Genomic DNA, 24,051 nt, shown 5'->3' with positions numbered 1-24,051 from the left:
GAAATCATCACTACCATCAATGAAATAAACTTAATTATCTTCTTCAAAAATTTCTTCCCGCCTTTTTTTACCTTTTTGTGGTAACTATGTACCCTCAGCAAAACCCTAAGTATACCCTACAGTATTGTTAATCATAGGCCCTGTGTTGTACAATAAATTTCCAGAACTTATTTACCTCACATAACTACAACTTTGTAACTTTTGATCAACACTTTTCCATTTTTTTCTCCACCTACTTCCTGGCAACCTCTGTTCTCCTCTCTGCTTGTGTGAGCTAGACTTTCTTTAGATCCCATCTTTCTGCACCTGGCTTACTTCATTTAGTGTGATGTCCCCCGGGTCCATCTATAGGGTTGTGAATCATAGAACCGTCCTCTTTTTAAAGCTCGAGGAACACTCCACAGTAAACATTCTTTATTCTTTGGTCTGAGGACAGTCTTTTAAGTTGTTTCCATATTTTGGTTATTGCGAGTATTGCTGCAGTGAAGATGGGGGAATGGATATCTTGCTCTATCTTTGGTTGCTATAACAGATTACTTGAGATTGGGTGATTTATAAAGGAAAAAAGTTCATCTAGCTCCTGGTTCTCGAGGCTGAAAGTCCAAGGCTGAATGGACAGACCTAGCAAGGGCCCTGTGTTGCACTGTAACATAGCAAGAAAGTAGAGGGACAGGGATTGTGTGCAGAGGATACAAAACACAGGGGTGGCTCCACTCTATTCCAACCCACCCCTGCAGTCACTAATCTAGTTCCTCAGGAAATGCATTAACCCTTCATTGAGCTAAGCCTCTCTTCGCGGTCCCATCACCTTTCCACATGGTCACATTAGGGCCCAAAGTCCCGCGTGAGTTTTGGAAGGGATAGATCATCTCCAAACCAAAGTAGCAGGCCCCTCTCTGAGATCTAGATTTCAGTCTCCGGACAGACACTCAGAAGTAGGATGGCTGGGCCATTCACTAGTTCTATTTTTAGGTGTTATTTGTTTGTTTGCAAGTACTGGGGACTGAAACCAGGGCTTCTGCAATAAGCTACATCTCCACCTCTTTTTTATTTTCTGAGACAGGATCTTACTACATCACTAAGTTGCCAGGCTGGGTTCAAATCTGCAATTTTCTTGCCTCAGCCTCTTAGAGTGCTAGGATTATGGGGCCTTTGTATTAGTTTGCTCAGTAGCTACATGAATTTACATTGCTCTAAGTAGTGTATAATGATTTTCTTTTTCTCCACATCCTTGACAGCACTTTTGTTCTGTTTTTGTTTGTTTTAAACAAAAACTACCTTAACACGATAACTGACCGTGGTTCTGATTGGCATTGTTCTGATGATTAGTGATACTGGGTGCCTATCTGTTGGCCAACTCTTTATCTTCTCTAGAGGAAATGTCCATTCAGGTCCTTTGGACATTTTATTTTATTTGCATTGTTGTTTTGTTTTCATTTTGCTATAGAATTGGAGGAATTCCTTATATATTTTGGATATTAACCCCTTACCAGATATACGGGCTGAAAATACTTTCTTACATTTCATGGATTATCTGAAACATTTTGGCGATGGCTTCCTTACGGTGCTGAAGCCTTTTACTTTGATGTGGCCTCTCTTTTGTATTTATTTTTGTTTTTGTTGTGCATAGTTTTTGTGTCAAGGGAAGCAGATTTTAACAGGAGAATTTGGGGCTTATACAACTGTCTTCAAAGAAAGCAGAGTGTGTTGCAGTTCCATGCGAAGACCGCAGTGACTTCTAAGAGGCTTCATGGAAGGAAATTTCTCACTAGCTTAAGCCAAACTAAGATCCCCATGTGCCCAAGGGGAGAAGAAGCAGTCAGGTTCTCCCTTCTTGAGGCTTCTTTTTCCTTTTCTTAAGCAGAGAATAAAGAGCCCTAGGGCAGCTGACCTGGAGCCTTTCCCATCCTCCCTGCAAGTCTTAGAGAAGGATGGTATGGCGATCATAAGCAGGAGTTCGCTGGTACCGAAGAGAAATGATAAAGTGTGGAAGAGGTGGAGGTTGTCTAAAGGGAAAAAGAAGATGAGCTTTCTGGAGAGATCTCACTCAAAGGGCCAGAGAGTTCAAACCTGGCTCCCTAGGGGGACGGGGTGTGGGGGGGCCGCATTACAGGCTGGAGTGAGCCCACAATCCCGGGGGCACGAGCATGGCTGGGTGCATCTTAGTTAGGGCCGGGACACTGCCTGGTCCCAGTGGTCTGAGACCTGGCCCGCAGTGCAGTGAAGCCACTCACACTGGAGTGCCACAGGCACGTGCAGACCTCCATGAGAAAGGACACCATTCCTGCCACTTCTCCGAGCGCTCCTATTTTCCAGCCATCTAAACTGTAGAGACAGCTCGAGGTTTTCAAAGATAAATGGAAAAACTCGGGATAGAAAACCCAATGCAATGCTGCCCCTTATTTTCTCAGAGAGCCCTCCCTGTAAGGGGAACAAACTGACCTGTGCAACCGCACCTGGCCTAGCAGGCACTCACCTGGAGCTCAAGCACGCTTGAGTGATGTGGAGGAAGTGAACTGAATTAGGAGCCAGGGCCAAGAACAAACTGTGCGTACTTCTTGCTATTCTGGCTTTGGCTCCCTGTCTTTATTTTTAAATGGAACCTTAGTTGTATACTTATGTAAGTCCTGTGAGGTTAGAATATACAGCTAGATGGCCCCCACTGTTCCTGCTCTGGACATGTGAGTTTGAGACTCCAGGTAAAATATGGGTGTAGACTGAATGTCATTGTGCCCCAAACTCATATATTGAAGTCTAATTCTCAGTGTGATGAGAATTTGGAGGGATAAAGTGTGGGAGGTGATTAGGTCATAGGTGCCCCTATAAAAGGGACCCCAGGGAGCACCCTCGTTATCTGCTTCCTCCACACCAGGAACCAGGCCCTCAAAAGACACCAAGTCTGTTGATGCCTTGATCTTGGATTTCCCACTCTCAAGAACTATGAGACATAGGCCAGTCCATGGTACTATCATAGTAGCCTGAATGGACCGAGAAATGCTTTAGACATTCAGCCAAAGTATAAAGACAGGTTTCTGCCTATCTGTCTTCACTTTCTTCGGCTCTAAGAGAAAAAACTACAAATGAAAAAGTTTGTTCTTTCCATACATCTGACGACTGCTTTAACTTATTTGTATATTTATATCTGGCTATATGCTTCCTATAGGCAGACAGCTGGGCTGTCATGGTCACTATTATGTTCCCTGGCACAAAATAGGTCTCAATCAATATTTATTGAATGAACAAAGCAATGCCTGAATGGATGGATGGATAAAGGTAGACTCATAAATGACTCTAAGCAAATTTATACCTCGTAGATACACCTTCTCTATACCTATACGTCCATACATTCAACCAATTAGAAATCGAAAATATTTATGCAAATATGTCTGTATTGAATGTGTACACTTTTCCCTTGCTATTATTCATTAAAAATATAGTATAACAAGTATTATGCATACTATAACAAATTTATGTAATATTTAATTGTCCTGGGTACTTTAAGTAATACAGAGATAATTTATTTTATTTTTTATTTATTTAGTTAGGGTTTTTTTTTTTTTTTGGTACCAGGGATCCAACTCAGGACCTTGTATACAGAGATACTTTGAAGTATATAAGAGTACACGGAGCGCTTGTGCACAAATACTATATCGTTTTATCTAAGGTACTCGAGCTTGTGGAGGGTGGTGACCGAGGCAATGCCCCACAGGTGCTAGGGGATGACTGTATGTATTAAAGTATCATGGAAAGGAAATAAAACATAGGACTTAGAGAAAAGGCAATTTCCTCTAATATGTTTTTGAAACTAAGGTAGAAACTGATGCTGAAACAATATTTGTAAATGGTTTAGTAATTAAAATTTGAATTTATAGACTAAAGGAGAACGGCTCATGATTGAATGGTGGGGATTCCCCGACTACAGAGGCCCTCTCAGGTGCTCCTGAGGCCCTCTCCTTTGGGCTCTGATCTCAGAGAGAAAGAAGGAGAATGCAGATACCTGTCCACAGAGTGAGGCTGAATGCCCTGCACAGGACAGGGTGCTGAGGGCGGAAGGAGATATTCAGGGGATCCCAGGAGCACATCGGGACCTCTCCGGGCAGCCCTCCACATGGGGGCTGACCTACCTCTTCCCCAGCTGAGTTCCCCCGAGCTTATTCAGTGTTAGAGCCTCTTCTTGAATTCTTCTGTGGAACATGTCTCTTCCTTATTTACTTCTTGCCGTGAACTGTGATAAGAGTTTTTATCTTGGAACTTAACCCTAGGGAAAGTATCTGGAGCTTCTGGTAGGTTCTCAGTTCTCAAAACATGAAGTGTAGGAGCTGGGGGTTTGGCTCCATGACAGAATACAGTGGATCCTCAAGTTACGACAAGCCTGACATAGGAACAAGTTGGGTTATGACGGTAATTTTAGTTTAATTTAAGAACAAAGTCTTGAGTTATGACCTGAAAGCTGGCCTCTTGCATTTCCAGATGGTCTCAGATACTGATTTAACTCTTCAAGAGTCCTGGAAGGAATGGTCCAGGATCCTTCCCTGTGTGGGCTTAACCGAGAAATCCTGGGCCAGTGTCTCTCTAAGGACACTGAGATCTGTCTGAAAGAAAGTGTGGCCTAATTACACAAAAGAAGGCTTCCAAGGAAACTGACCAACCTGCTCACAACCAGCCCTAGGGAACAGACTGAGTTCATAAGTCAAGAGTCCACTCTATCTGCTCAGAATGTGTGAGGCCCTCGGTTTCATTCCCAGAACCCCTACAACAAAATAAAAACACAAAATGTAGCGTGAGCCACTCCTCCTGGACAACATATCCAGTGGTAGTAAGCCCTTGACTCCTCTTCTTCCCTCTTACGAAGACAGAATATAAATGTACCCCACAGATACAGCTCTGAGCACAGCACAGACCCTCAGCTGCTCCTGAGGGAAGAGCCTTCTAACACACCGCTTCCTCGGGTAGTGCCCAGCTCTGCCGTCGCACTCAGCCTTCCTGGCCATAAAACACTTCAGTTTTTCCTGATCTTGCTGCCAAAGCTGAAATGCCAAGAAATGCTGGGAACCCAGCCTGTGATTATATACACTTCATGCTTTACAGGAATAAGCTGTGGAGAACAGAGTTTTACTTCTTACACGGCAGTGGAACAGAAGGGCACTCAGGCTCCCCAAACACCCCGAGCATTTGTACAGCGAGAAACAAAAACCGTACAGATTCCTCCCATCTCTGACCACCTTCCTGGTCTAGGTGGCAGACCTTGACTAGCTTTTTTTTTTTTTTTTTACCCTTATGAGGAAAAAAAAAATCAGTAGGATGCACATAAATCAGTCACAAGGAAGTTCAGACCCAGCTTTAGATGTGTGGGAACCTGTCCGTCTGCAGAAGAGCACACAGAACTTCAGTGTTCTTTAGGCCAATGCTGTGCACCCCTCCCTGGTGCTCAGCAAAGTGGACAGACCCATGGCGTCCAGATTTCCAGTTTGCTTTTGTCGACATTTTGCTAGTTTTATGAAATTAATTTCACTGTCACGGTGTATCCTCAATTCCACCCTTCCCGTGGGAGTTAAAAAAGGCCTTCCTCCCTCCTTTCTTTCCTCTTCTTTTCTTCTTACAAGAGACAAGACGGCTGTCAGAAAAGGCTGATGATGACCACACCTGCTCCTTACAGGGTGAATTCCACGATCCAGCATCACCTGCTTCCCTCCTTTTATCGAGTCCCACGTCTTTGTCAAAGGGTTATTAAAATCCTTTCCTGGTAGAGGCAAGACTTTTACTGCCGGGTTCCACTGAGATTCCATACCCTCTCTTGCTTCATTTGCAAAACTTGGGGCTGGTGACACTGCTCCCAAAGTATTCTCAAAGGACAGGCGCTAGCTTTTGATCTCTCCCCGCCCTCCCCCAAACAGTATGTGGGCCCTGGCCTTACAGAGGCATTTGAAAGCACTCAGGTAAGTGAGCAAGCCACTTCTGATGACAGGAGGAGCTGCACAACCACCGTGGCAGTACAGGCTGCCAGTCTTCAGTCCAGCTAGAAATATGAAGGATGCGACTGCTCTACTGCAGCACCGGGAGAAATCTCTCTTTGTATTTCTGTCACTGCAATAAGCTTTTATAAGTTTGATGCATGAGCTGCAGAAAAAACCCCACAGTTAGTCAACAAGAGATGGCAGAATTCTTACAGTGCTTGACCCTCACCTCCTGGCCCTTCTAAGGAAAGAAGAGATGGCTTTCCTACTGCCTTTCCTCAAGGGGTTAGATCTCATCTCTTTACAGACTGAAGCAAAGCCCTGTTGTTCAAGCATGTAATAAACCACCTCTTGTTTTTCAACAGTAAATACACTAAGCCTGGAGCCTGTATTACACACGGCCTGCATGTGGAAAGCCATGCAAGAACCGGGCCTGAGGAAGAAGAGTTGGGAAGCTCGGGACAGGTGCTTCAGGAGGTTTTAGCTTTCACTGTAATCATTTAAGAGCAGCTAAAAATTGTCTTTTTGTATGTATGCATTAACTTACATTTTAGCATTAAATTGAATTATAATGACATTGCTTTCAGTCCAAAAAGATGCCTTTTTTCTACCCAACTTCCTGTCACTTATCTCCCCACAAATGAGTTCCCCTTGACAAATGCTGGCCCTGTGTTAGAAATAAGACAGAAATGAAGAGAAAGTGAAAACATTGCTATGCCCTGGTAACCAGAAGTCGAGGGGCACAGAGATCACTGGTCCTGGAATTTGTTACCAATGATTTCACGTCACTCACAAATGCAGACAGGGATTAAATTCCCATCACACACACACACACACACACACACACACACACGGGAACTCTGAACACTCTGTTTTGAGATGATCAGACCACCAATTTACATTTCACCATGCCTTATACTCCAGATTTAGCATCCACAATACGCAATTAACACCAAGTTTTACATGAACTATTAACACTGCAACTCCTATTAGCTTAGTTAACTAACTACTAGTTGAGACAGAGTTGATTTTATAAAGGAAGACTGTAATAAATGAACGGGCTAGCCTTCCATATGTCAGTGGATGATATAACAACCTGGGTGATGAATGACTGCTCAGAAATCCGTGGCTGGGAAGAAACAATCAGGAGGGAGCAATGGCTGATAGCCCTTCTTTCCTTGCCAGATAAACCAGATGAAGAGACTCAGATTTCCCTCAGCAGTGTTAGAAGCCTTCCTGTAGAAGAACTGCATATTTTTTCAGTTTACTCCTTAAAGGTGGCTCACAACCAGTAAACAGAAGCTACCGAGACAGACTGTTTGAGACAGCATAAATAAAAAAATTTCTAGCATCACAGATGGCTAAAAGTGGAGGAAATAAGTTCTTTTTTGTTTGAGTGAAGAACTCCACTTAGGAGGATGTTAAATATTCATGTACTACAGAAGGAAGGTATGTAACTTTGAACTCTTCCAGTCTCCAGACCCTAGAATTTTATCAGTGGGACAAAGGAAATGTTGATGCAGGTACTAAGAATGTTCTAGAACTGAGACCCTGCAGCGGAAGGGCAGGTTTGGATGGGGACTCCGGAGGCTGTGCCAAGCAGGAAAGAGAGATGAAAGACCAGGTGGCCAAACATCCCCCTTCCCATTTTCTGTATCACCCACCCTCCCCTGGAACCAGACGGCCAAGGACATGTTCTTCAGGGAGCAAGGAACTTTGCCTGTCAGAAGTTCCTAACTTCCCTTTGCAACTGAATTGAGAAAGTCACCATGCATGAGCATTTCTGCAAAATGGTAACAGGGTCCTTGCATTTTTTTTTTTTTTTTACTTAGCAAGTTTACTGGAAAGAAAATCTGACATTTGTAGACAGAAGGAAAAAAAATCAACTCAACTTCCAAGCACAAGCTGCATACAACTTACCAAAGGATAAACCACACTGCTGTATTCTGTTCTGCTATTTCTCCAGTCAGACTTCAGTAACGGGACACAGCAGAGAGAGATCTGGTCTCAACGCACCTGGAAAACCTCGCTCTTAGACTAACACACCTGGGAAGCCAAAAGAATGGCTACCCCTCCACTGTCCTCCTGTGTCAGTCGGGTGCTGTCCTTGAAGTGAAACCAAACCCGAATTAGATTCTGTGCCATCAAGCTGGGCCGCTGCAAAGCACCTTACTGAATGCAATAGAAAACATGAAATGACTCAACAGATGTACAAATTGAGTCCTGCTATGGACTCAATGCCTGCATCTCACCAGAATTCAGAAGTTAAAGCCCTAACTCCTGAAGTAACGGTATTTGGAGGCGGGGCCTTCAGGAGATTACAGTTAAATGAGGTCATGAGGGTGGGGCCCCAGGGATGGGCTCTGTATCCTTATAAGAAGAGTCAGTCACCGGAGAGCTTGTGCTCCCTGACCCAGTCACCACGTAAAGACAGAGAAAAGGGAGCCTGTAAGCCAGAAGGGAATGCTCAGCAGGAAGCCACTCAGTCAACATCCAGATCTAATTCCAGCCCCCAGAAGAGTGAAAATACGTTCTGTTATGTGGGGCACCTGGACTACGGTAAGTGCTGTGGCAGCCTGGGGAACTAGGACAATGACTGGGATTTCTACAGAACTGGAATTCACAGCAAGTGGTCAGATCCTGGAGGTCAGGGCTTGAAACAACTTGGCTGGTAGAGAAGTAGGTTCCCTACTTTTGACATTATCGTGGTGAAAAACACAGTATCACACTTACGAGATCCCTTTCTGAAATAGTATTTTTAACTAATTCAAATAACAGCATTTATTCAATGCAGTACATTTCAAAAGGATTAAAAGTAAAGTAGAAGCCGCCTACACTGTCCTACCCATTCGCTCACACCTGGGCTAGGACAGGGCTTATCCACCAGGAACTGCTACCCCTGGAGATGGCGGCTCACTGAGAGCAGGCGTCTTCTTTGGGGTGGCTGCTTCCACGGTCACAGTTCCTCAGAGTTCATCCGAAGAGCTCCAAGAACACACCTGCGATAGGATTTTACTTTCAGGAGCCGCTACAGCTGCAGTGCGGACATGCACACCCTATCCTGTCAGGAAGAATCACTGGCTGTCTGCGAGGGTGGCTAGGGCGTAACTGAAAGGAACACTAGGAAACTCTCTGGGGTGATGGAAATGTTCTATACGTTATCTGCTATCTGCGGTGCTGATTACACAGCTGTGTACTTATGTCAAAATCACCCAACTGTGCTCTTAAGATCTACGGGCAGAAGCGGACTGGAAGGATAATGCCGCTAGCACTGCAGCACGTTCACTCTGCTGCTTCTTCCTAGAGCACCACAAATTGAACGGTCAAAGTACTGCACTCCTGGGCACGCACCACACACCAAACCTCAGATGAAAGGCTTCACGGGCACCTCCCCTTCCTTTCTTGAAACTACCCTTGGGCGGGCACTGGATCTCCACTTATCTGTGAAGATCCTCACGTGTCATGAGGCACAGTAACTTGCTCAAGGCCCCACACCTGGGACGTGGCAGAGCCAAGGCTGGAGCCCCGGCCCACCCAACTCTGGAGTCCTGGCTCTTACCCATGATGCCAGTCTTAGCCATTACACCACTGTGTGTACCTCTGACTCAGCAGTAGTAACTCCAGGGCTACGGCAAAGACTGAGCCAAACAGATATGTGCAGGGGTATAAATGCTTCCTTATTCGTAACAGCAAGTCAGCTCAAGTGTACTAAATGTACTTAACTGTACTGAAGTAAGCTCAGGTGGCAGACACATTACTCTGCACCACCCAATGTTATGTTCAAGAGATGATGCAAATAACTTTCATGAGAAGGCAAAATGGTCATGGTATACGAAGTGAACGAAATGCGATTACAAAGTATATACAAAGTCACGCGTCGCCCAATGACGTGGGTAAGTGCTGAGAAGTGCATTGTTAATTTCATTACCGTGTCAATATCACAGAATGTTCTTTCGTGAGCAAAGATTGCTATAATATCGCTATGTGATATAATCTCATATCGCCTTATGGGTCAGCATCATATACACAGTCAGTGCAGAGCCTAACACTGGAACTAACACAGCACGTGGCTATATGCAATTTGGCTTCAATTTTTTAAAACTACATGCATTAAAATACTTTAAGGAGGTGGGGACAAGGGGAAAAAATGAGAACCAAGACATGTCATGTGAAGGTACAAGATCCCAGTAATGAATGTAACTGTACTGTCTACCTAGAAACAATAAATTAAATTAAATTTAAAAAAATAAAAAATAAGGAGATATTTCTAAAGAAAAAAATCAATTTTTTTAGCGGTAGCATGATAAGGTTATTTCATTCTAACTTTTTAAATTTTGAGTGTCAATAATTACTATGCATTATTTCTGGAATTAGATAAAACAGAAGTTTTATTTATTTTTTTGTTTGTTGGTTGAGGCAGGGTCTCCCTTTGTGGCGCAGGCTGGCCTGAACTCATTAAGTAGCCCAGGCCAGCCTCGACCTCTCAGTGATGCTCCTGCCTCAGCCTGCTGAGTGCTGGGGTTATAGATATGCACCACCATGCCTGGCTAAGAACAAGTTTTATTTTAAAACAAAAAAACACACTGGAAGAGTCATTGCTCTTATAAATGAACATATGCCCAAGTGAACTCTCTCTCTCCATGTGTATATTTCTGAGCAGGATATTTTTGCACAGCCTAGTTTGAAAATTCAGCCTCCTCAATATCTTTAGGGTACTGCTATTATTATTTTGAGAATATTCATCAAATACTATTTAGAATTCTCCAGTACTGAACAAATAATGGCACACTTACACAGTGAAATATTTAATCACGTAAAGTGTAGACTTACAACTGCCCTTGAAAATATGACTGGTACCTTTTAGGCATACAGTACAGTTACATTCATCATTGGGATCTCGCCCCTTTACATAACAGATCTGGGTCCTTAGTTTTTGCACACTGCTATTATTTGGTGATTTGTACATAACTGTAGAAAAGGGGAGTCATCAAGCTTCCTGTCACAGTCACACGTCCAGAAGACACATGGCAGGTGTAAGCAATGCCCAGTTTATAAGATGACCCTACTTTGATTGGGAGATTAACTGAACTAGATCACTGCTGAAATCCCCTGAACACAGCAGACAGAGCCAATGGAACTTAAAAGGGGTCAGCACTGCTTTAAGGAAAACAGTACGCAAATCTGCTACAAATGCTATGGACCTGTCATCATGTGACACAGGAATTGGCGGAGCCCTCGCTGCTTCTCAAACTCACAGAAGTGTATGGTTCTTTTTCCAAAAATGGTTGAAGAAACAGTGACAGACAAATCTTTTCCCGTGAAATAACTTAAAACTGTAAGCAAAAAAAAAAAAAAAAAATCTCTATCATAGGTGAAAGAATTATTTATACTACATCACAGTAAAAAACCCAAATTTAATTTTTTAATAATTTAAAAATTATTCCAGAACTAGGGCTAAAATTTGAAAAACACTATAGTAAGTCCCTGACTTATGAATGAGTTCTCTTCCGGGGGAACGTTCAAAATTCAGGTTCATTTGTACTCTGATAAAATGAGTCTTATACAGTCCACCTGTGAAAGCTGGGGTCGAATGTTCATAGGTCAGGACTTACTGTAGTATGATGTACGAACATTCCTTTCAATAGACTGGAGAAAATTCTCAAAAGGCTTTATTAAAAAAAAAAAAAAAACAAAAAAACAACTACCTGTGAAAATCATGGGTTTGCACCAGGATAAGCCCAGGAGTGGGCTGTTCTCCCTGAGGGTCATCTCTGGGGGTGTTGTGAAGAGCAGCCGCAGCTACTTGAATGGAAATCTTAAAGCAGAGCCTGGCGCAGTGGTGCCTCGCAAATGGTGGCATTCTTACTATATTCTCAGTCTTGACCCTGTCCTCTTAAAACAGGAAGCAGCACAGTCCCTGAGGCCTTGGTCAGCTCCAAGAACACTTCCAAATACCCGACATCCTGCTCCTGTGCTCAGTGCTGGGGCAAGGTAGCCACAGGCCCTGTCTGCTGAGGGTCACAGTCTCTTAAGTGCCAAGGGAGGGTAGGACAGGACAGGATACTGGGGGACATGGGGTCGGGGTAACCTAACTTAGCAAGTTCGGAGCCCGGGAAAAGCTTCTCAGAAGAGGTGACAACGAAGCTGGGATGACCAGGGTGAGAAGGGGTGAGAGGGGCAAAGGGAAACTTCACATGCGAAGGCCAGCACTTTGGGGGGACTCAGCACCCCCGGGACTCAAAGCGGCTCACTGAGGTGGGGTCACAGAGCTCCACCCCAGGCTGTGTGACCCTGAGCAACTTACTTCACTGCCCACAGACTCAAGCAAGTATCTCTACCTGTAAAATACTGGAAGGCCATTTACCTTAGCGAAATAAAAATAAAATAGATTAAAACTCCTTACAGAAGCATTTATCTGCTGATGACATAATAGTTAGGATTTGATTCTTATGGAATCAAAGCAAGAGGACTTGGTCATCCTCTCACCACACTGCTCTATCCACCCTGTTCCAGCCCCAGGCTCCTGGCTCCTCCTGAGCACGCTGAGCTCACACCCCTCCCAGGAATGCACCTGTGTTCACAGGGCCCCTCCTGGATCCTTGGGTCTCTCTGCTTATCTGCCCAAATGTCCCTTGTCAGGGAAACTCTGAATCTTTCATGTAAAATAATATACCCCCCAGTTTTATTTTCTCTCTATCAAGCTATTTCTTTGATATACTTATTTTTTAAAAATAAAATATGACTTCTTGCCCTAGAACTGAAGTTCCCTGAGTGTAAGAAATCTTGACTCTTTTATTTTCTGTATTTTTCCAAAGCTTACAGCAGCACCTGGTACACAGTAGATAGTCAACACGTATTTGTTAAGAAAGAGAACAAGTGCCTTAAGCTTAGGGCAAGGCCATCTTTTCTCTCCTCTTATGACTCAGGAGTCTGACATAAAGGTCAGTGTTGGGTAGGCATCTCATAAATAGTCACTGAACAATACAATTCAACCCCTTTTGACACATAGTGTTGTCTGACTAATATATAAAGCACAAGTGACTGTACTTTTATTGCTTAGCAAATAAATCCAAGATTATGTAATGAAGAAATAGGTTGTCTGTTCAATTTGGTGGGTGAAGAGGAAAACTGGTGATCTGATGTTATTAGCCAGTGAAATTCATTAACACATTTATCAATTACTTCCAGACAACCACAACCTTTATTAATGCAAAAGGCCAAACACTAACGAGGCACTGTAGCCTCAGGATTCTGATTTAATACATGAGGTACAAAAACCATTCAAAGTGTTCCCAGGTTTAAGCTTTTTCCATTTATTAAGCGGAGTCCTTTGAGAAATTTCATTATTGGAATTAAGACTCCAGGATATAATGGTTTGAAAAGGCTCTTGACTTTCCCCTCAAATAAAACACCAATAATTTGTTTCAATACTAAAACAAGGAAACTCATCATGAGTTCAACTGCTTCCTTCTAACATTACAGACAAAAAAATTTAAGAAATAAATTCACAGGCAGCTGTAATTTAAATGGACTACAAAAGTAAAATCTTCAAGTTTCACAAGCTGTCTGATATGCTCCAAAGCTGCTTCAGAAAACTATCTCAAGAACTTATGCTAAATACATGTAAGTATATTAATCATTTACAATTTTAAAACATTGCTGCAATACAAAAATTGATTTGATTTGAACAAGAAGCATATATTAAGTCTAGTATAAAGAGATCAGCCTTCAAAGGACTGCACTTTGTAAGCTAAAACTCAAATTTCTCTGAATAATTCCTCGTCCCAAAAACAGCATCTCAAAAATAATCTCAGCCCTGGCCTGTGCTACAAGGAAAGCGCAGATCAGTTGATGGCATTTATGCAGAGAAGACTCTCTTATCTTGACCTAGCATCTCTCAAAGAGCTTGCATATTTCCACCTCTGCCTGGTTTCAGCTTTGCTAATACCCTCCGGGGGTGCTTTATCAGTGGTAACCTCATCGCAACAGGTGGGTGGTTTCAGAGTTTTCACTGACCTGTCCCATCGCCAGGACTGGCTCTCAGGTCTTTTGAAACCCACAGGCAGCATTCTTTTAGTAGACAGGAAATTTCTTGCCTCTTAAACTTACTTTCAAGTGCGTGATCTTTTTCACTCTCCTATGGCATTCTATTTTCCTTGGAATTTCATTTTCAGTGCAAATGATGCACTGTATCGATCCTTAAAAAAATCTTGGAGCCAAATGTAGGCAGATTTCTCATAGGGCCTGGTTCTTCAGGATTCTGCCCTTGGTTCACTGTTCCATTTAAGGCACCTGTGGGCGATCCCACCTTCTCCCATGAACTGAACTAACAGCCATGTCCTGGTGACTTCCAAATATTTAATTCTAGCCCATTTTCAGCCTTCAGATTCAAACTCACGGCACAGTGGGCATCTCCACTAGACTGTCTTGGGTACCTGGCATAACATATTTCTAAAACTCCTCATCTTCTTCAGCCTGTACCTATCAGGATCTCTCCCAGACAATGGTATCATCCTTTTCAACTTTCCAGATAATCACACGGAAGGGCTCCTGGTTTGTCCTTCAACGAGTCAGTAGTTCTGTCTATTCCACTCACTAGTGTCTCCTACGCTGAGGCTTTCTCTTATCCCTGTCTCACCGTCCTAGCTCAAGTCCTCATTATCTTCTTAGCTGGGACACTGCACCCACCTCCAATGAACCCCTGGCTTCCCTTACCACATGTCCGTGTGTCCCTATGTGCTGATACTTCTCCATACACATACAACACAAATCCACTTAGGACACACAGCCTGATGGCAAGCCTTCACAGCTTCTTTCTGCCAGCTATACGATGCCCAAACTCCCTGGCAGGGAATTTGTGTCTGACGCCTTTCCGTCACGTAACTTCTGTCCCACTTCTCAGTAATTAGAACTCTGATTTTTAGATGGGACACCGTCACCCTCAGTACTCTATTTCCTCACTTTCACTGCAGCAGCATATAATCCCTATGACCGCGTGTGGCCAATTCCACAGTCTGTGGTATGTAAAATTTCAGGATGGTCCCTTAAAGGAAACTCACCGATTTGGCAGGAATGTCCTTTGGCCTTTCTCACTATCTGCAACTGGAATTCAGACATGTTTCCTGGAGCTTCACCTAACATTTTAGACCAGGAGGTAACCAGAAAGGTAGCAGAACAAAAATTACAGAAATCTAGGTCTCAGGTGATTCCCTGGAGCTTCCACAGCAGGGCTGAAGTGCCTGCTTCCAGACTTCTTACAGGAGAAGTAATTGTTTCTACCTGCCGTGATCCACTGTCATTTTTACATTTCCTGTGATAGGAATGGTGGCCAATCCTAAGTGACAGAGAATTCAGTTACCTCAGGAATAGTAACCATTCACAGCTTCGCTTCCACTACCCTCCCCAGCCTGGTTTTCCATGGAACCTTGGTATCTATAAAGTCTAGTCCTACCAATATTTTTGTGGTTTTCTGTTTTACCCACGGGGTCACCAGGAATGCTCGCGCTTTTGTTTGTTCGATCTTACTCCTCCATCTAAACACTCTCCTTCCCTTTGTTCACCTTTCAACATCCCACATTCAGCTCAGCTGCCACGTCCTCCAGGAAGTTTGCTTAAACGGCTCATGCCCAGGGACCGTTCTCTGTGCTCCCAGAATGCTCTGGGCTTCCGAGAATTTTAGAGCCAACGTGCCATACCCGGGGGTGGACCATCCATCTCACCCCACAGAAAGGGCCTGAGGAGGCAGAAGGCTTATCTGCTCGGGACATATTACACCCAACCCAACGCCTGGTACAGTGGCAGCTTGGTCCATATGGTCTGATCTCAGCTGCATCTTCCTCACTAAAATGGAGTCAGTGGAGTTGAACGTCCTCCAATGACTGATTAACTCTTCAAACCAGCAGTCAGCAGATAATTAAAAGAAATTTTTCTGAACACTTTTTTTTCCCCTGGAGATAGCAAATCGCAGATGAACCATCCTAAGAGAACATCTTTGAGAAGTAATTTACTGGTAGGGTGTTTCAGACCTGAATTCCTCTGTCTCTAAAAGTGCGCTTGGCCCTAGGAGGTTTCTCTGGTTTTGCATACACGACGACTGAGTACGAGCACATGGGCCCAGACACAGGGAGCTCACCGTGAGTAGACAGCTTCTCCAGGGACTGGTGACAGCACTGGCCTCACCCGACTTTTAATTAACTTACCTTCAAGGGTCATCTAATGAAGCCTTGGTCATCAGATGAGCCACTCTGAAAACGCTAAGATGATGAGACGCCAAGCAGCCTTCCCGAATCCAGCTGTGCCGGCTGCCCCTAAAAGCCTTTGCATTTGCAGCGCTTCTTGCAGCCATGGGATGTGCATTTGCCATCCTTTCTGTCTTGGATGCCCTCTGCTCCTTCTCCCTAGCGAACATAGCCCAGACGTTGCTTCCTTAGGAAAATCAGCCATCTTTCCCCGACCAGACAGACCCTGAGAGAGGAACGTCTGTCGTGGCACTGCGTTTCTCTCCTTCACAGCACAGGCCGCAGCTGAAATTTCTACCAGTGTGGGCACCGGATTGCTACTGTCTCCCTCACCAGGACAGACTCACCAGGAGTATTTTTGCTTTTGCTCCCTGTGTCCTTGGTGGAGAGTTGGTGGTCAGTGAATCCCTAAAGGAATGCACGGGGGAACAGAAAAGGCTAAGAGTTTCCCTGCAGGACAGGGGAGACCGCATTTGGTGGAAATGTCAAGCAACTCTTAAGCTGGAAACCGCTGAGCTCTCTGTCACTTTCTTGAAAACAAAGTCTAGGATGGTGGTTAATTTCTGATGACAGAAAAGTGATTACTGAATATAAGGCCACTCCTTGGTATAACAAAGCATGACAGGAAGAGAAGGGAATGTAACTAAAAAGCTCTGAGTTCTGGCACCCATGCTGGGGAAGGGCTCACAGCCAAAAATCTGACAGGAAAGTTACTTATGTTCTGAGCTTTCTGGTGACTGGCACATACTGAATAAACAAGGACTGTAAAAATAACAAATGACAATTTGTAGCTGTCTTTACAGCAGGCAGATCAAGAAAGAGTAACCTATTTCTTGGAACAGAAAGAATGATGTTATTAGTTGACAAAGGAAAAACAGAGCCACTCAACTTGACTATCATCTTGATTTAAAAAGAAAAATATTCTCACTACCATGAATAGAAGAAACATCAATAAGGGACTGAGTTGTAACTAGGGGAGGCAACAGTAAGATTCCAAAATTCCAGGCTCAAATGAGAGCTGCTTGGGGAATGTGAAAGTCTGCTAAGAAACACTCAGAAATAAGAGAAGTCCCGGAGGCCTGGGAGTTACGGATGTCGCCACGGCTCTCCAGAAGGGCAGAAACGCAGAGTCCTAACTCAGGGATGTCCCCTTCATCACTCAGTCAACACGGTGACGGGGAAACAGATCCCCGTGAATCCTTAGGCAAGGAAACCACACTCACAGAGGCGACCTCACCAGGGAAACACTGAGTGGAGCGATTCCCAGCCAAGTCCGTAGCATACAGGGTTCTGGAGTCTGTACCCACGGCCCTTCACGCCACCCTTGAGAAACAGAAGGCAGATGATGTCAGAGATGCGCGAGCTCACACAATTCCAACCACTGTGTTCTGAGCCTAGTTTCACAGAATGTATCTTGGGGGGATGTTGCTACTCCTCCAGAGAATTCTGAGGGGCCAAGAGGGAGAGCGAGGGGGAGGCAGGCAGAGGGGCAGAGAGGGGAGGGGAAAGGAGAGGGGAGGAGAACAGAAGAGGTGAGGGAAGGGGAAGGAACAGAAAAGGAGAGACAGATTTCTCTCTCAGGTGGAGAGGGAATCAAAGGTGATTTTCTCTACAAGTTAATGTCCTCCCTAAGTATAAGCACAGAATACAATGTGTCAGGCCTGGCAGTCAGCCTCTGTGGGCGACTCTTGCTCTCTGGGGTGGTTCTACATCTGGAAAACAGAGTAGTGGAATAGCACAGTAGATGCACGGATCATGATGACCACACACGCAAAGCACCAAGCGGCACATGCTGGAAAGTATGTGTTCAAGCAACTCCGTGTAACACGGGAAGCAGGAAGCAAAATTTAAACTATGCTCACCTATGAGCACTTCTGCACCCAACATATTTTAGATACATTCCATGCTTCGTTAGGCACACATCAAATGTGTGCTGGCTGGTTTAGGAGTCTGGGGTGAAAATGTCGATGGGTGAATTCTTTAATACAAGCGATAAAATGTGATACAAAATGGCGCCCGTGATGCTGAGAAGTGGGCCGCATGCCCTGTGTTTCCTCAACTTTTATGTAGAGTTCAACTGTGGGGGGGGGAGCTATATGCCACATGGAAAGTATTTATGAGCTCTGTCTGGGTTCCTAAGCCCAGGACACAGTGATGGACCAGCTCTTTTCCAGTGGCCAACCCAACATGTTGACTGCTTTATTTCCAGCCTGCTCTCCTGGATCTCTGGCTGCGGTAGTCTCCGGAATTTCTAACCAAAAGTAAGAAGCCAGAGCCTTTTGCTGTATCTCCTGGGGCCTGGGCTTCTGTTGCTCCACAAAATGCAAGTGAATGCATCTGGAGTGGCAGGGTCACAACACAAGCCTCAAGGTGTGGCTGGCCTGGCTCCTCCCACACAGGCTCAGTCAGAGAAGAGACAAGAAAGACATGCTGGGAGGAGAGAGGCTCAGCCTCTACCTTCTAAGGTCCAATTAACAAGGACTGACAGATGGCACCATCTTTGTACCTTGCTGGAAAATAAATGGCCACCACCCCCAAGGAGGGGGGACCAACTCTAACTAGGCAGGTCAGAGGAATCTTCTGGAGATCATTTTAACTCTGATAAAAGGCATCCTGGTCCTTGCATGATGCATGAGGCTTTCTGATGCTCTCTGGGTTCTTGAATTCTCACTGGGCTCCCGATTCAAGTTCACATCCTCCGTGAGCCAAGTGTGCCCTTGACTACATGTGAATTCCAAAGAGTGGGCTTCGAAAGCCTTATCCTTAAGATTCTACTCCCAGCCAGCAGCCTGAGTGGAATTAAATTATCCTGTGTAATAAATCCACAAGGCCAAAACAGCAACTGAATCTATCCTAATTAAATGTGCTCACTTCAAAGTCAGCCATATCAGTTGGAGCCTGAACGTGGGATTCAAGTCCAAGAGCAAACTAAAATCGTTTATCAGAATTGAACCACGGATGCCATGAATTGAAATAAACCTGCAAGGCATGGGCTGATCCTGCTTCACCAGAAAGGGCAGCAGTCATGGTGTCCACCCTCTCTGCACCACAAGACAAACACACAGGGACACTCGTGGGGCAAAGCAAGCTTGCTGCCTTGCACCAGATGAGTACGGTGTTTGCATAAAATCCTGAGCAGCCAAGAAAGCCCGAGTCAGCCCTTACTGTTCCCCAGCTCTGCTTCATTTTCTGAGTTCAAATTGTCCTTTCCCTGAGTGGGGAATGAGAAGCCAGCTCTCCCATGGTGCTTTCCACTTTCAAGTCTCTCCTGAGAAGCCAGGGAATCTCAGTGGTTAAAAATATGACTTGAGTTCTGGCTTCCCTTCCAGCTAATAGCCTGGTTATTAATGAAGCCTTTCTAAGTCTTAATTATCCATCCAAACAAAGTGAATAATGTTGTTGTTACATTAATGACACTGTTAGGAGGAGTACAAGAGAAACAGAGGCAAATGCTATACTGTCTAGCACTTGTCATTAATAATATTACTATGTTGATTTATAACAAAAGTCTCAAGTAGGGAAGTCACTGTTCTTAAAATTTTAATGTGCAGCAGCTCTTTTGGGTGAGCGAAGCAGAGAGGAACGGATAAGCCAGGGAGAGGAGACCCCTGAGCAGACCCCACTGTGGGCGAGGACTCTGCCTCCTTAACTCCACCACAAATCACAGGCCATGTAGAGAGAGGAGAGAGGAAAAGGCCTACAACAGAACCACCGGGAGAACACCATAGCCTGTGCAAGAAAACTCAACCCATAGGCCCCCAGAAGTCACCTGTGGCAGCCCCAGACTCAGCGAGCCAACGACTACAGACCTGCAAGCTGATGCTTACCCTGCTGCTCTCCAGGCCTGGCTCCCAGCTCTGCACCCTGCCGTACCTCACAGCTTTGGTCTGTGATCACAGTGCTACATCTAGCTAAGGTTCAGGGTCTCTGCTTTGCGGGGTGCCTGTAATACGTCCTCAGCTTTCTCATTTTTTTTTTCTGGCATCATCTTCCCCAGTTTCACTACTCCCCTCCTACGTTGACTTGCGGAGGAGTGTTAAAGAATATTCCGTTCCTAAGGCTCTCTTACACTTTGATAATGATGTCAACATTGCTGTGTGCTCATAAAAGGAACAGTATTTAGCAAGGCTAACCAACAGCAAATTTTAACTGGAATTATTCATCACTGTAGCAAATGTAAATAGAAGAGAATTTTTTGTCAAAAGAAAATAATCGCATCACAAGAGAGAGGAACAAAAAGTATTAGCAACTGCATTACAGTGTGATTGAGAGAGCAGAAGGTAGTCAGGTTTGGTGGTTTGTGCTTACTCCTAGCACTCTGGGAGGCTGAAGCAGAAGGGTTGCAAGCCTGGGCCCAGCCTGAGCAACTTAGCAAGATCCTGTCTTGAAATTAAAAAAAAAAAAATTGAAAAAGGTATGTAGCTTAGTGTACTGAAAAATAGAAGAGCAGAAAGTTACCGACAACATGAAAAGAGAAAACTTTAAGAATAAAAACTGTGTAACATTATTACCCTGCTCACCCTCCTCCACCTTCTCTCTGACTAAAGTTTCATTTTGATACGCACCGAGTTCTAATGTCATTTGGACCTGAGCATGTTCAAGTTATGGTGAGCCCCGATCAGAGGGTAGCGAAATGGAGTCAAACACTACTTGGGAGGGGGCTTCAGGTAAGAAATACAATCAGGTAGGCACTGCCTCCACGGTCAACGGCAGGCCCGTCCCATCAGCCCATGGACTCAGCAATGCAGAGCAACACTTCGCCATGGTCTCAGTATAAGCCGGGCTTCTTAAAATGCAATGAATCCACGTTAACCAAAACATTCCAAGCGTTCAAATGGAAAAAAGACCACAGTAATGCGTTCAGTGCCTTGCATGGCCTGGTTACAATAAGCCTTTAGCAAACCCTGGTGGAATCGACTGTGTACAATCTCTTCTGAGCCTCTCAGTCTATTTTATGAATACATAGGGCAAGTCTTACTTTGGAGGCAGGGCCTGTCGCTGTGTTATGCATTTTTCTAAAGGCCACTTAGAGCTGTGTGAGTTTAGTTCCAAAAAGACTTCAGCTGATTATCAGGGAAGACGGAAGGATGGGATGAGTCAGAAGAGGGGGAGTGAGTAACCCAAACTCACCGGTAAATGATTCCTTTCTCATGGAGGAACATGAGGGCCGAGATGATCTCTGCAGCATAGAAGCGAGCTCGCGGCTCATCGAAACGACGGGACTTCTGGATGTGGAACATCAAATCGCCTCCATTCACAAACTCCATCACAAAAAACAGGCGATCCTGGATGCAAACACGTGGGGTAGCAGTTAGCCCAGGGTTCAGTCGGCGAGGCCAGAGAGGAGGGCTTGCCAATGGAGGGACTCCGTGAACAGTCCTGACGGTGGGTCAGGGAGCAGAGATGGATCTAGGGGTCCCCTGGGGGAGAGTAGCCTCTGGATCCGTGTCATTCCACACAGCCTTAATTTTCCCCACCAGTCACAAACAGGAGGGCCTCGGGCACGTCTGTTTGGGGTCCTGCTCTCCTTAACGCCCATGTAAAGGAAGACAGCAGCCTGAGCCCAAAAGCAAATGCCTTCATCTGTGCAAAGAGAGGAAAGGACACCGAACAGCACTTTTGTTCTCCCAAGTGGGCAGAGCACAAAGAAAGCAAAAGCCCTTTAGGGTAAGTCAGCAATCAGAAGTGTGGAGGCAGCATTGAACAGTCCCTCAGTCCCTCAGAAGTGGGACTGTAAAGCGAGCAGGAGGCCACTCCACCTGCGGAGATGCTCACGTGCACAGGTGAACTGGACTCTTAGAACAGCTGCCGAAGCAATATCCTAGGCACTGTGCCTGTGGCAGAATAAGGTGCTGTGGGAAGAGAAAGGCCCAAAAGAGGAAATGTGTAAGTCGCAATTTAAAAGGGCCTGTGCTAAGATGCACACGGAAAAGGTTTTGATGCAAGCATCTCTTAAGACCAACAGGTGTCTGCGCTCCCTCCCGGGAGCACTTATGGAGTCCCCAGTTAGCGGATGCCAGATGAGGTGCTGGGAACCAACAGAGAGAAGCAGACACAAAGCGGATGCAGTTCTACCCATAAAAAGCCCGGTATATAACAAGCACCACTGCCAACAAAGTTACACGAACAAGCAAATCTGTACATTCTGGTCAATGCTCTGCAGGAAAAGTGAAGGATGTAGTGACATCTGGTACCTGAGGGGGCTGGAGGAGGTTTCTGAGCAGTGACCTGAGTGCCATCCACCCACGCAGAGGCACCGACAGCCTTTTCAGGGGAGGGAGCACAGGAGGTCACCTTACAGGGAAATCCGCTGCAGAAGCCCACCTTTACCTCCAGGCCCCTATTTTAAGTAATGCCTTGTTTAGAAGGAAACATTCTTCCGTACTTAACTACATCTCCCTCTACTAACAAGAAACACGAACTTAAAGGTGGAGGGGGAATGGCAAGATTCACAAAAACAAAAACTACCACCAGTAATACAACTCACTGCTCAGGTTGGCCAATACGAGGCCGATGGAGGACGAGATAAATACAGTGAACCTGTTGACTCGGCTGGGGCCCTCATTTGAGCAGGGCTGGTAGAGGGAGAGGCAGAGTTGGGTGGGGTGGGCTCAGAGGAACAATGGCTGTGCTGTCTTCTCCCCGGGAAGGACTCAGCAGCAGAAGCAGGTTAGCCAAGGGTGGGGCGAAGGGCAGGCACCACTGCAGGGGAGCTCAGGAAGGCTGAGGTGGAACAGCCATGCAGAAGTACCCCTTGCCAAGTAGGTCACCTTGCATGTTTTTGCTACCCAGCCTGACAGCCTTTGCATGGATGTGACTGGCAACCACACTAATTCCCATTGCTCTGAACACCTGATTACAACTGGAACTGGGTCAGTAGGTGAGTGGCCATTCCTAGGCTCCCAGAATTAGTGTCCTTGGCAAGAGTTTCTAAGGCAGTAGGCATCAAAGAGAGAAGGGCCTTCAAAGGGAAATTTCATTCACTTCTAGCTTGTGCATGCACACACACACACACACACACACACAATCTTTTTCATGTCGAATGTTTAAAAAGCCAGACCCTGGGCTAACCTCCAGATCTGGGGGAGCAAATGCCACCCCCTGGCCTCACGGGTTATCTCTCGTCTCAGCCCCACCCACAGCCCTGCAGCCAGATACTCAGATAACACACAGAATCCAGCATTTTCTTCTCTGCTGCACAACTAACAGAGAAGGGTTCCTATACTTCATTCTCCAGTCCTTTCAGAGTCTCCTTCTACCTTGAATGGAACCTATAATTCACAGCCTGGGGCTACCATTAACTCAAGCAGGCAGGAAGGGGAAACAAGCTGGCCAAGACACAATGAGGATCTGATTAAAAGTAATGGTCTGTCCTATCAAAGACCTCAGGTAACACCATAGGGGAGAAAAAGAAAAATACATGTACTAACTAGCAAAATGTTTTTTGCTACAAGGAAATCCTCATTTACTTGCACTTCCAGTCTCCTTATTCTTAAATGTCTTCTGCAGAAGGGGAAAAGATTTGTTAGTAACTTCTCCAAGACTACAGATGCAGAGGAAGAGATAAAAGACACAGGTCTCCAGTGTCTGGAAGAGAAGAGAAGATCTGCTTATCACAGGGTGGAGGTAATGGTCCAACATCAGAAAATGAGTTTCATCAAGTACGTTATCGAGTCCCTTCTAGCAAATATGCAATAAACAGGAGTTGCTGTTGTGGGTGGTGCAGCTCAGTGAAGATGATTTCACTTAAAAAAGATCATAAATGTGGGCCAGGATTTGGTTCAGTGGTTCCGCCGCCTGCTTCGCAAGCACAAGGACACAAGTTTGATCCCCACTACCAAAAAAAAAAAAAAAAAAAA

The 24,051-nt window shown here is 45.1% G+C and overlaps 1 protein-coding gene across 2 annotated transcripts in view; it reads right to left on the bottom strand.

The window, feature by feature from the left end:
- Positions 1-24,051, bottom strand: part of Prkch (protein kinase C eta) — a 204,188-nt gene that overhangs the window by 37,867 nt on the left and 142,270 nt on the right. For both annotated transcript variants that reach the window (XM_010605735.1, XM_033766702.1), the window contains exon 10: positions 21,323-21,477. In XM_010605735.1, the coding sequence (XP_010604037.1) occupies positions 21,323-21,477 (155 nt within the window). The remainder of the gene's footprint in view (positions 1-21,322; positions 21,478-24,051) is intronic.

This window comes from Fukomys damarensis, unplaced genomic scaffold (genome assembly GCF_012274545.1).
Source record: "Fukomys damarensis isolate Sample0158 unplaced genomic scaffold, DMR_v1.0_HiC HiC_scaffold_21, whole genome shotgun sequence".
NCBI classification, from domain to species: Eukaryota; Metazoa; Chordata; class Mammalia; order Rodentia; family Bathyergidae; genus Fukomys; species Fukomys damarensis.
The sequence above is the reverse complement of the archived record's forward strand: the minus strand, read 5'-3'. Positions and strand labels throughout refer to the sequence as shown.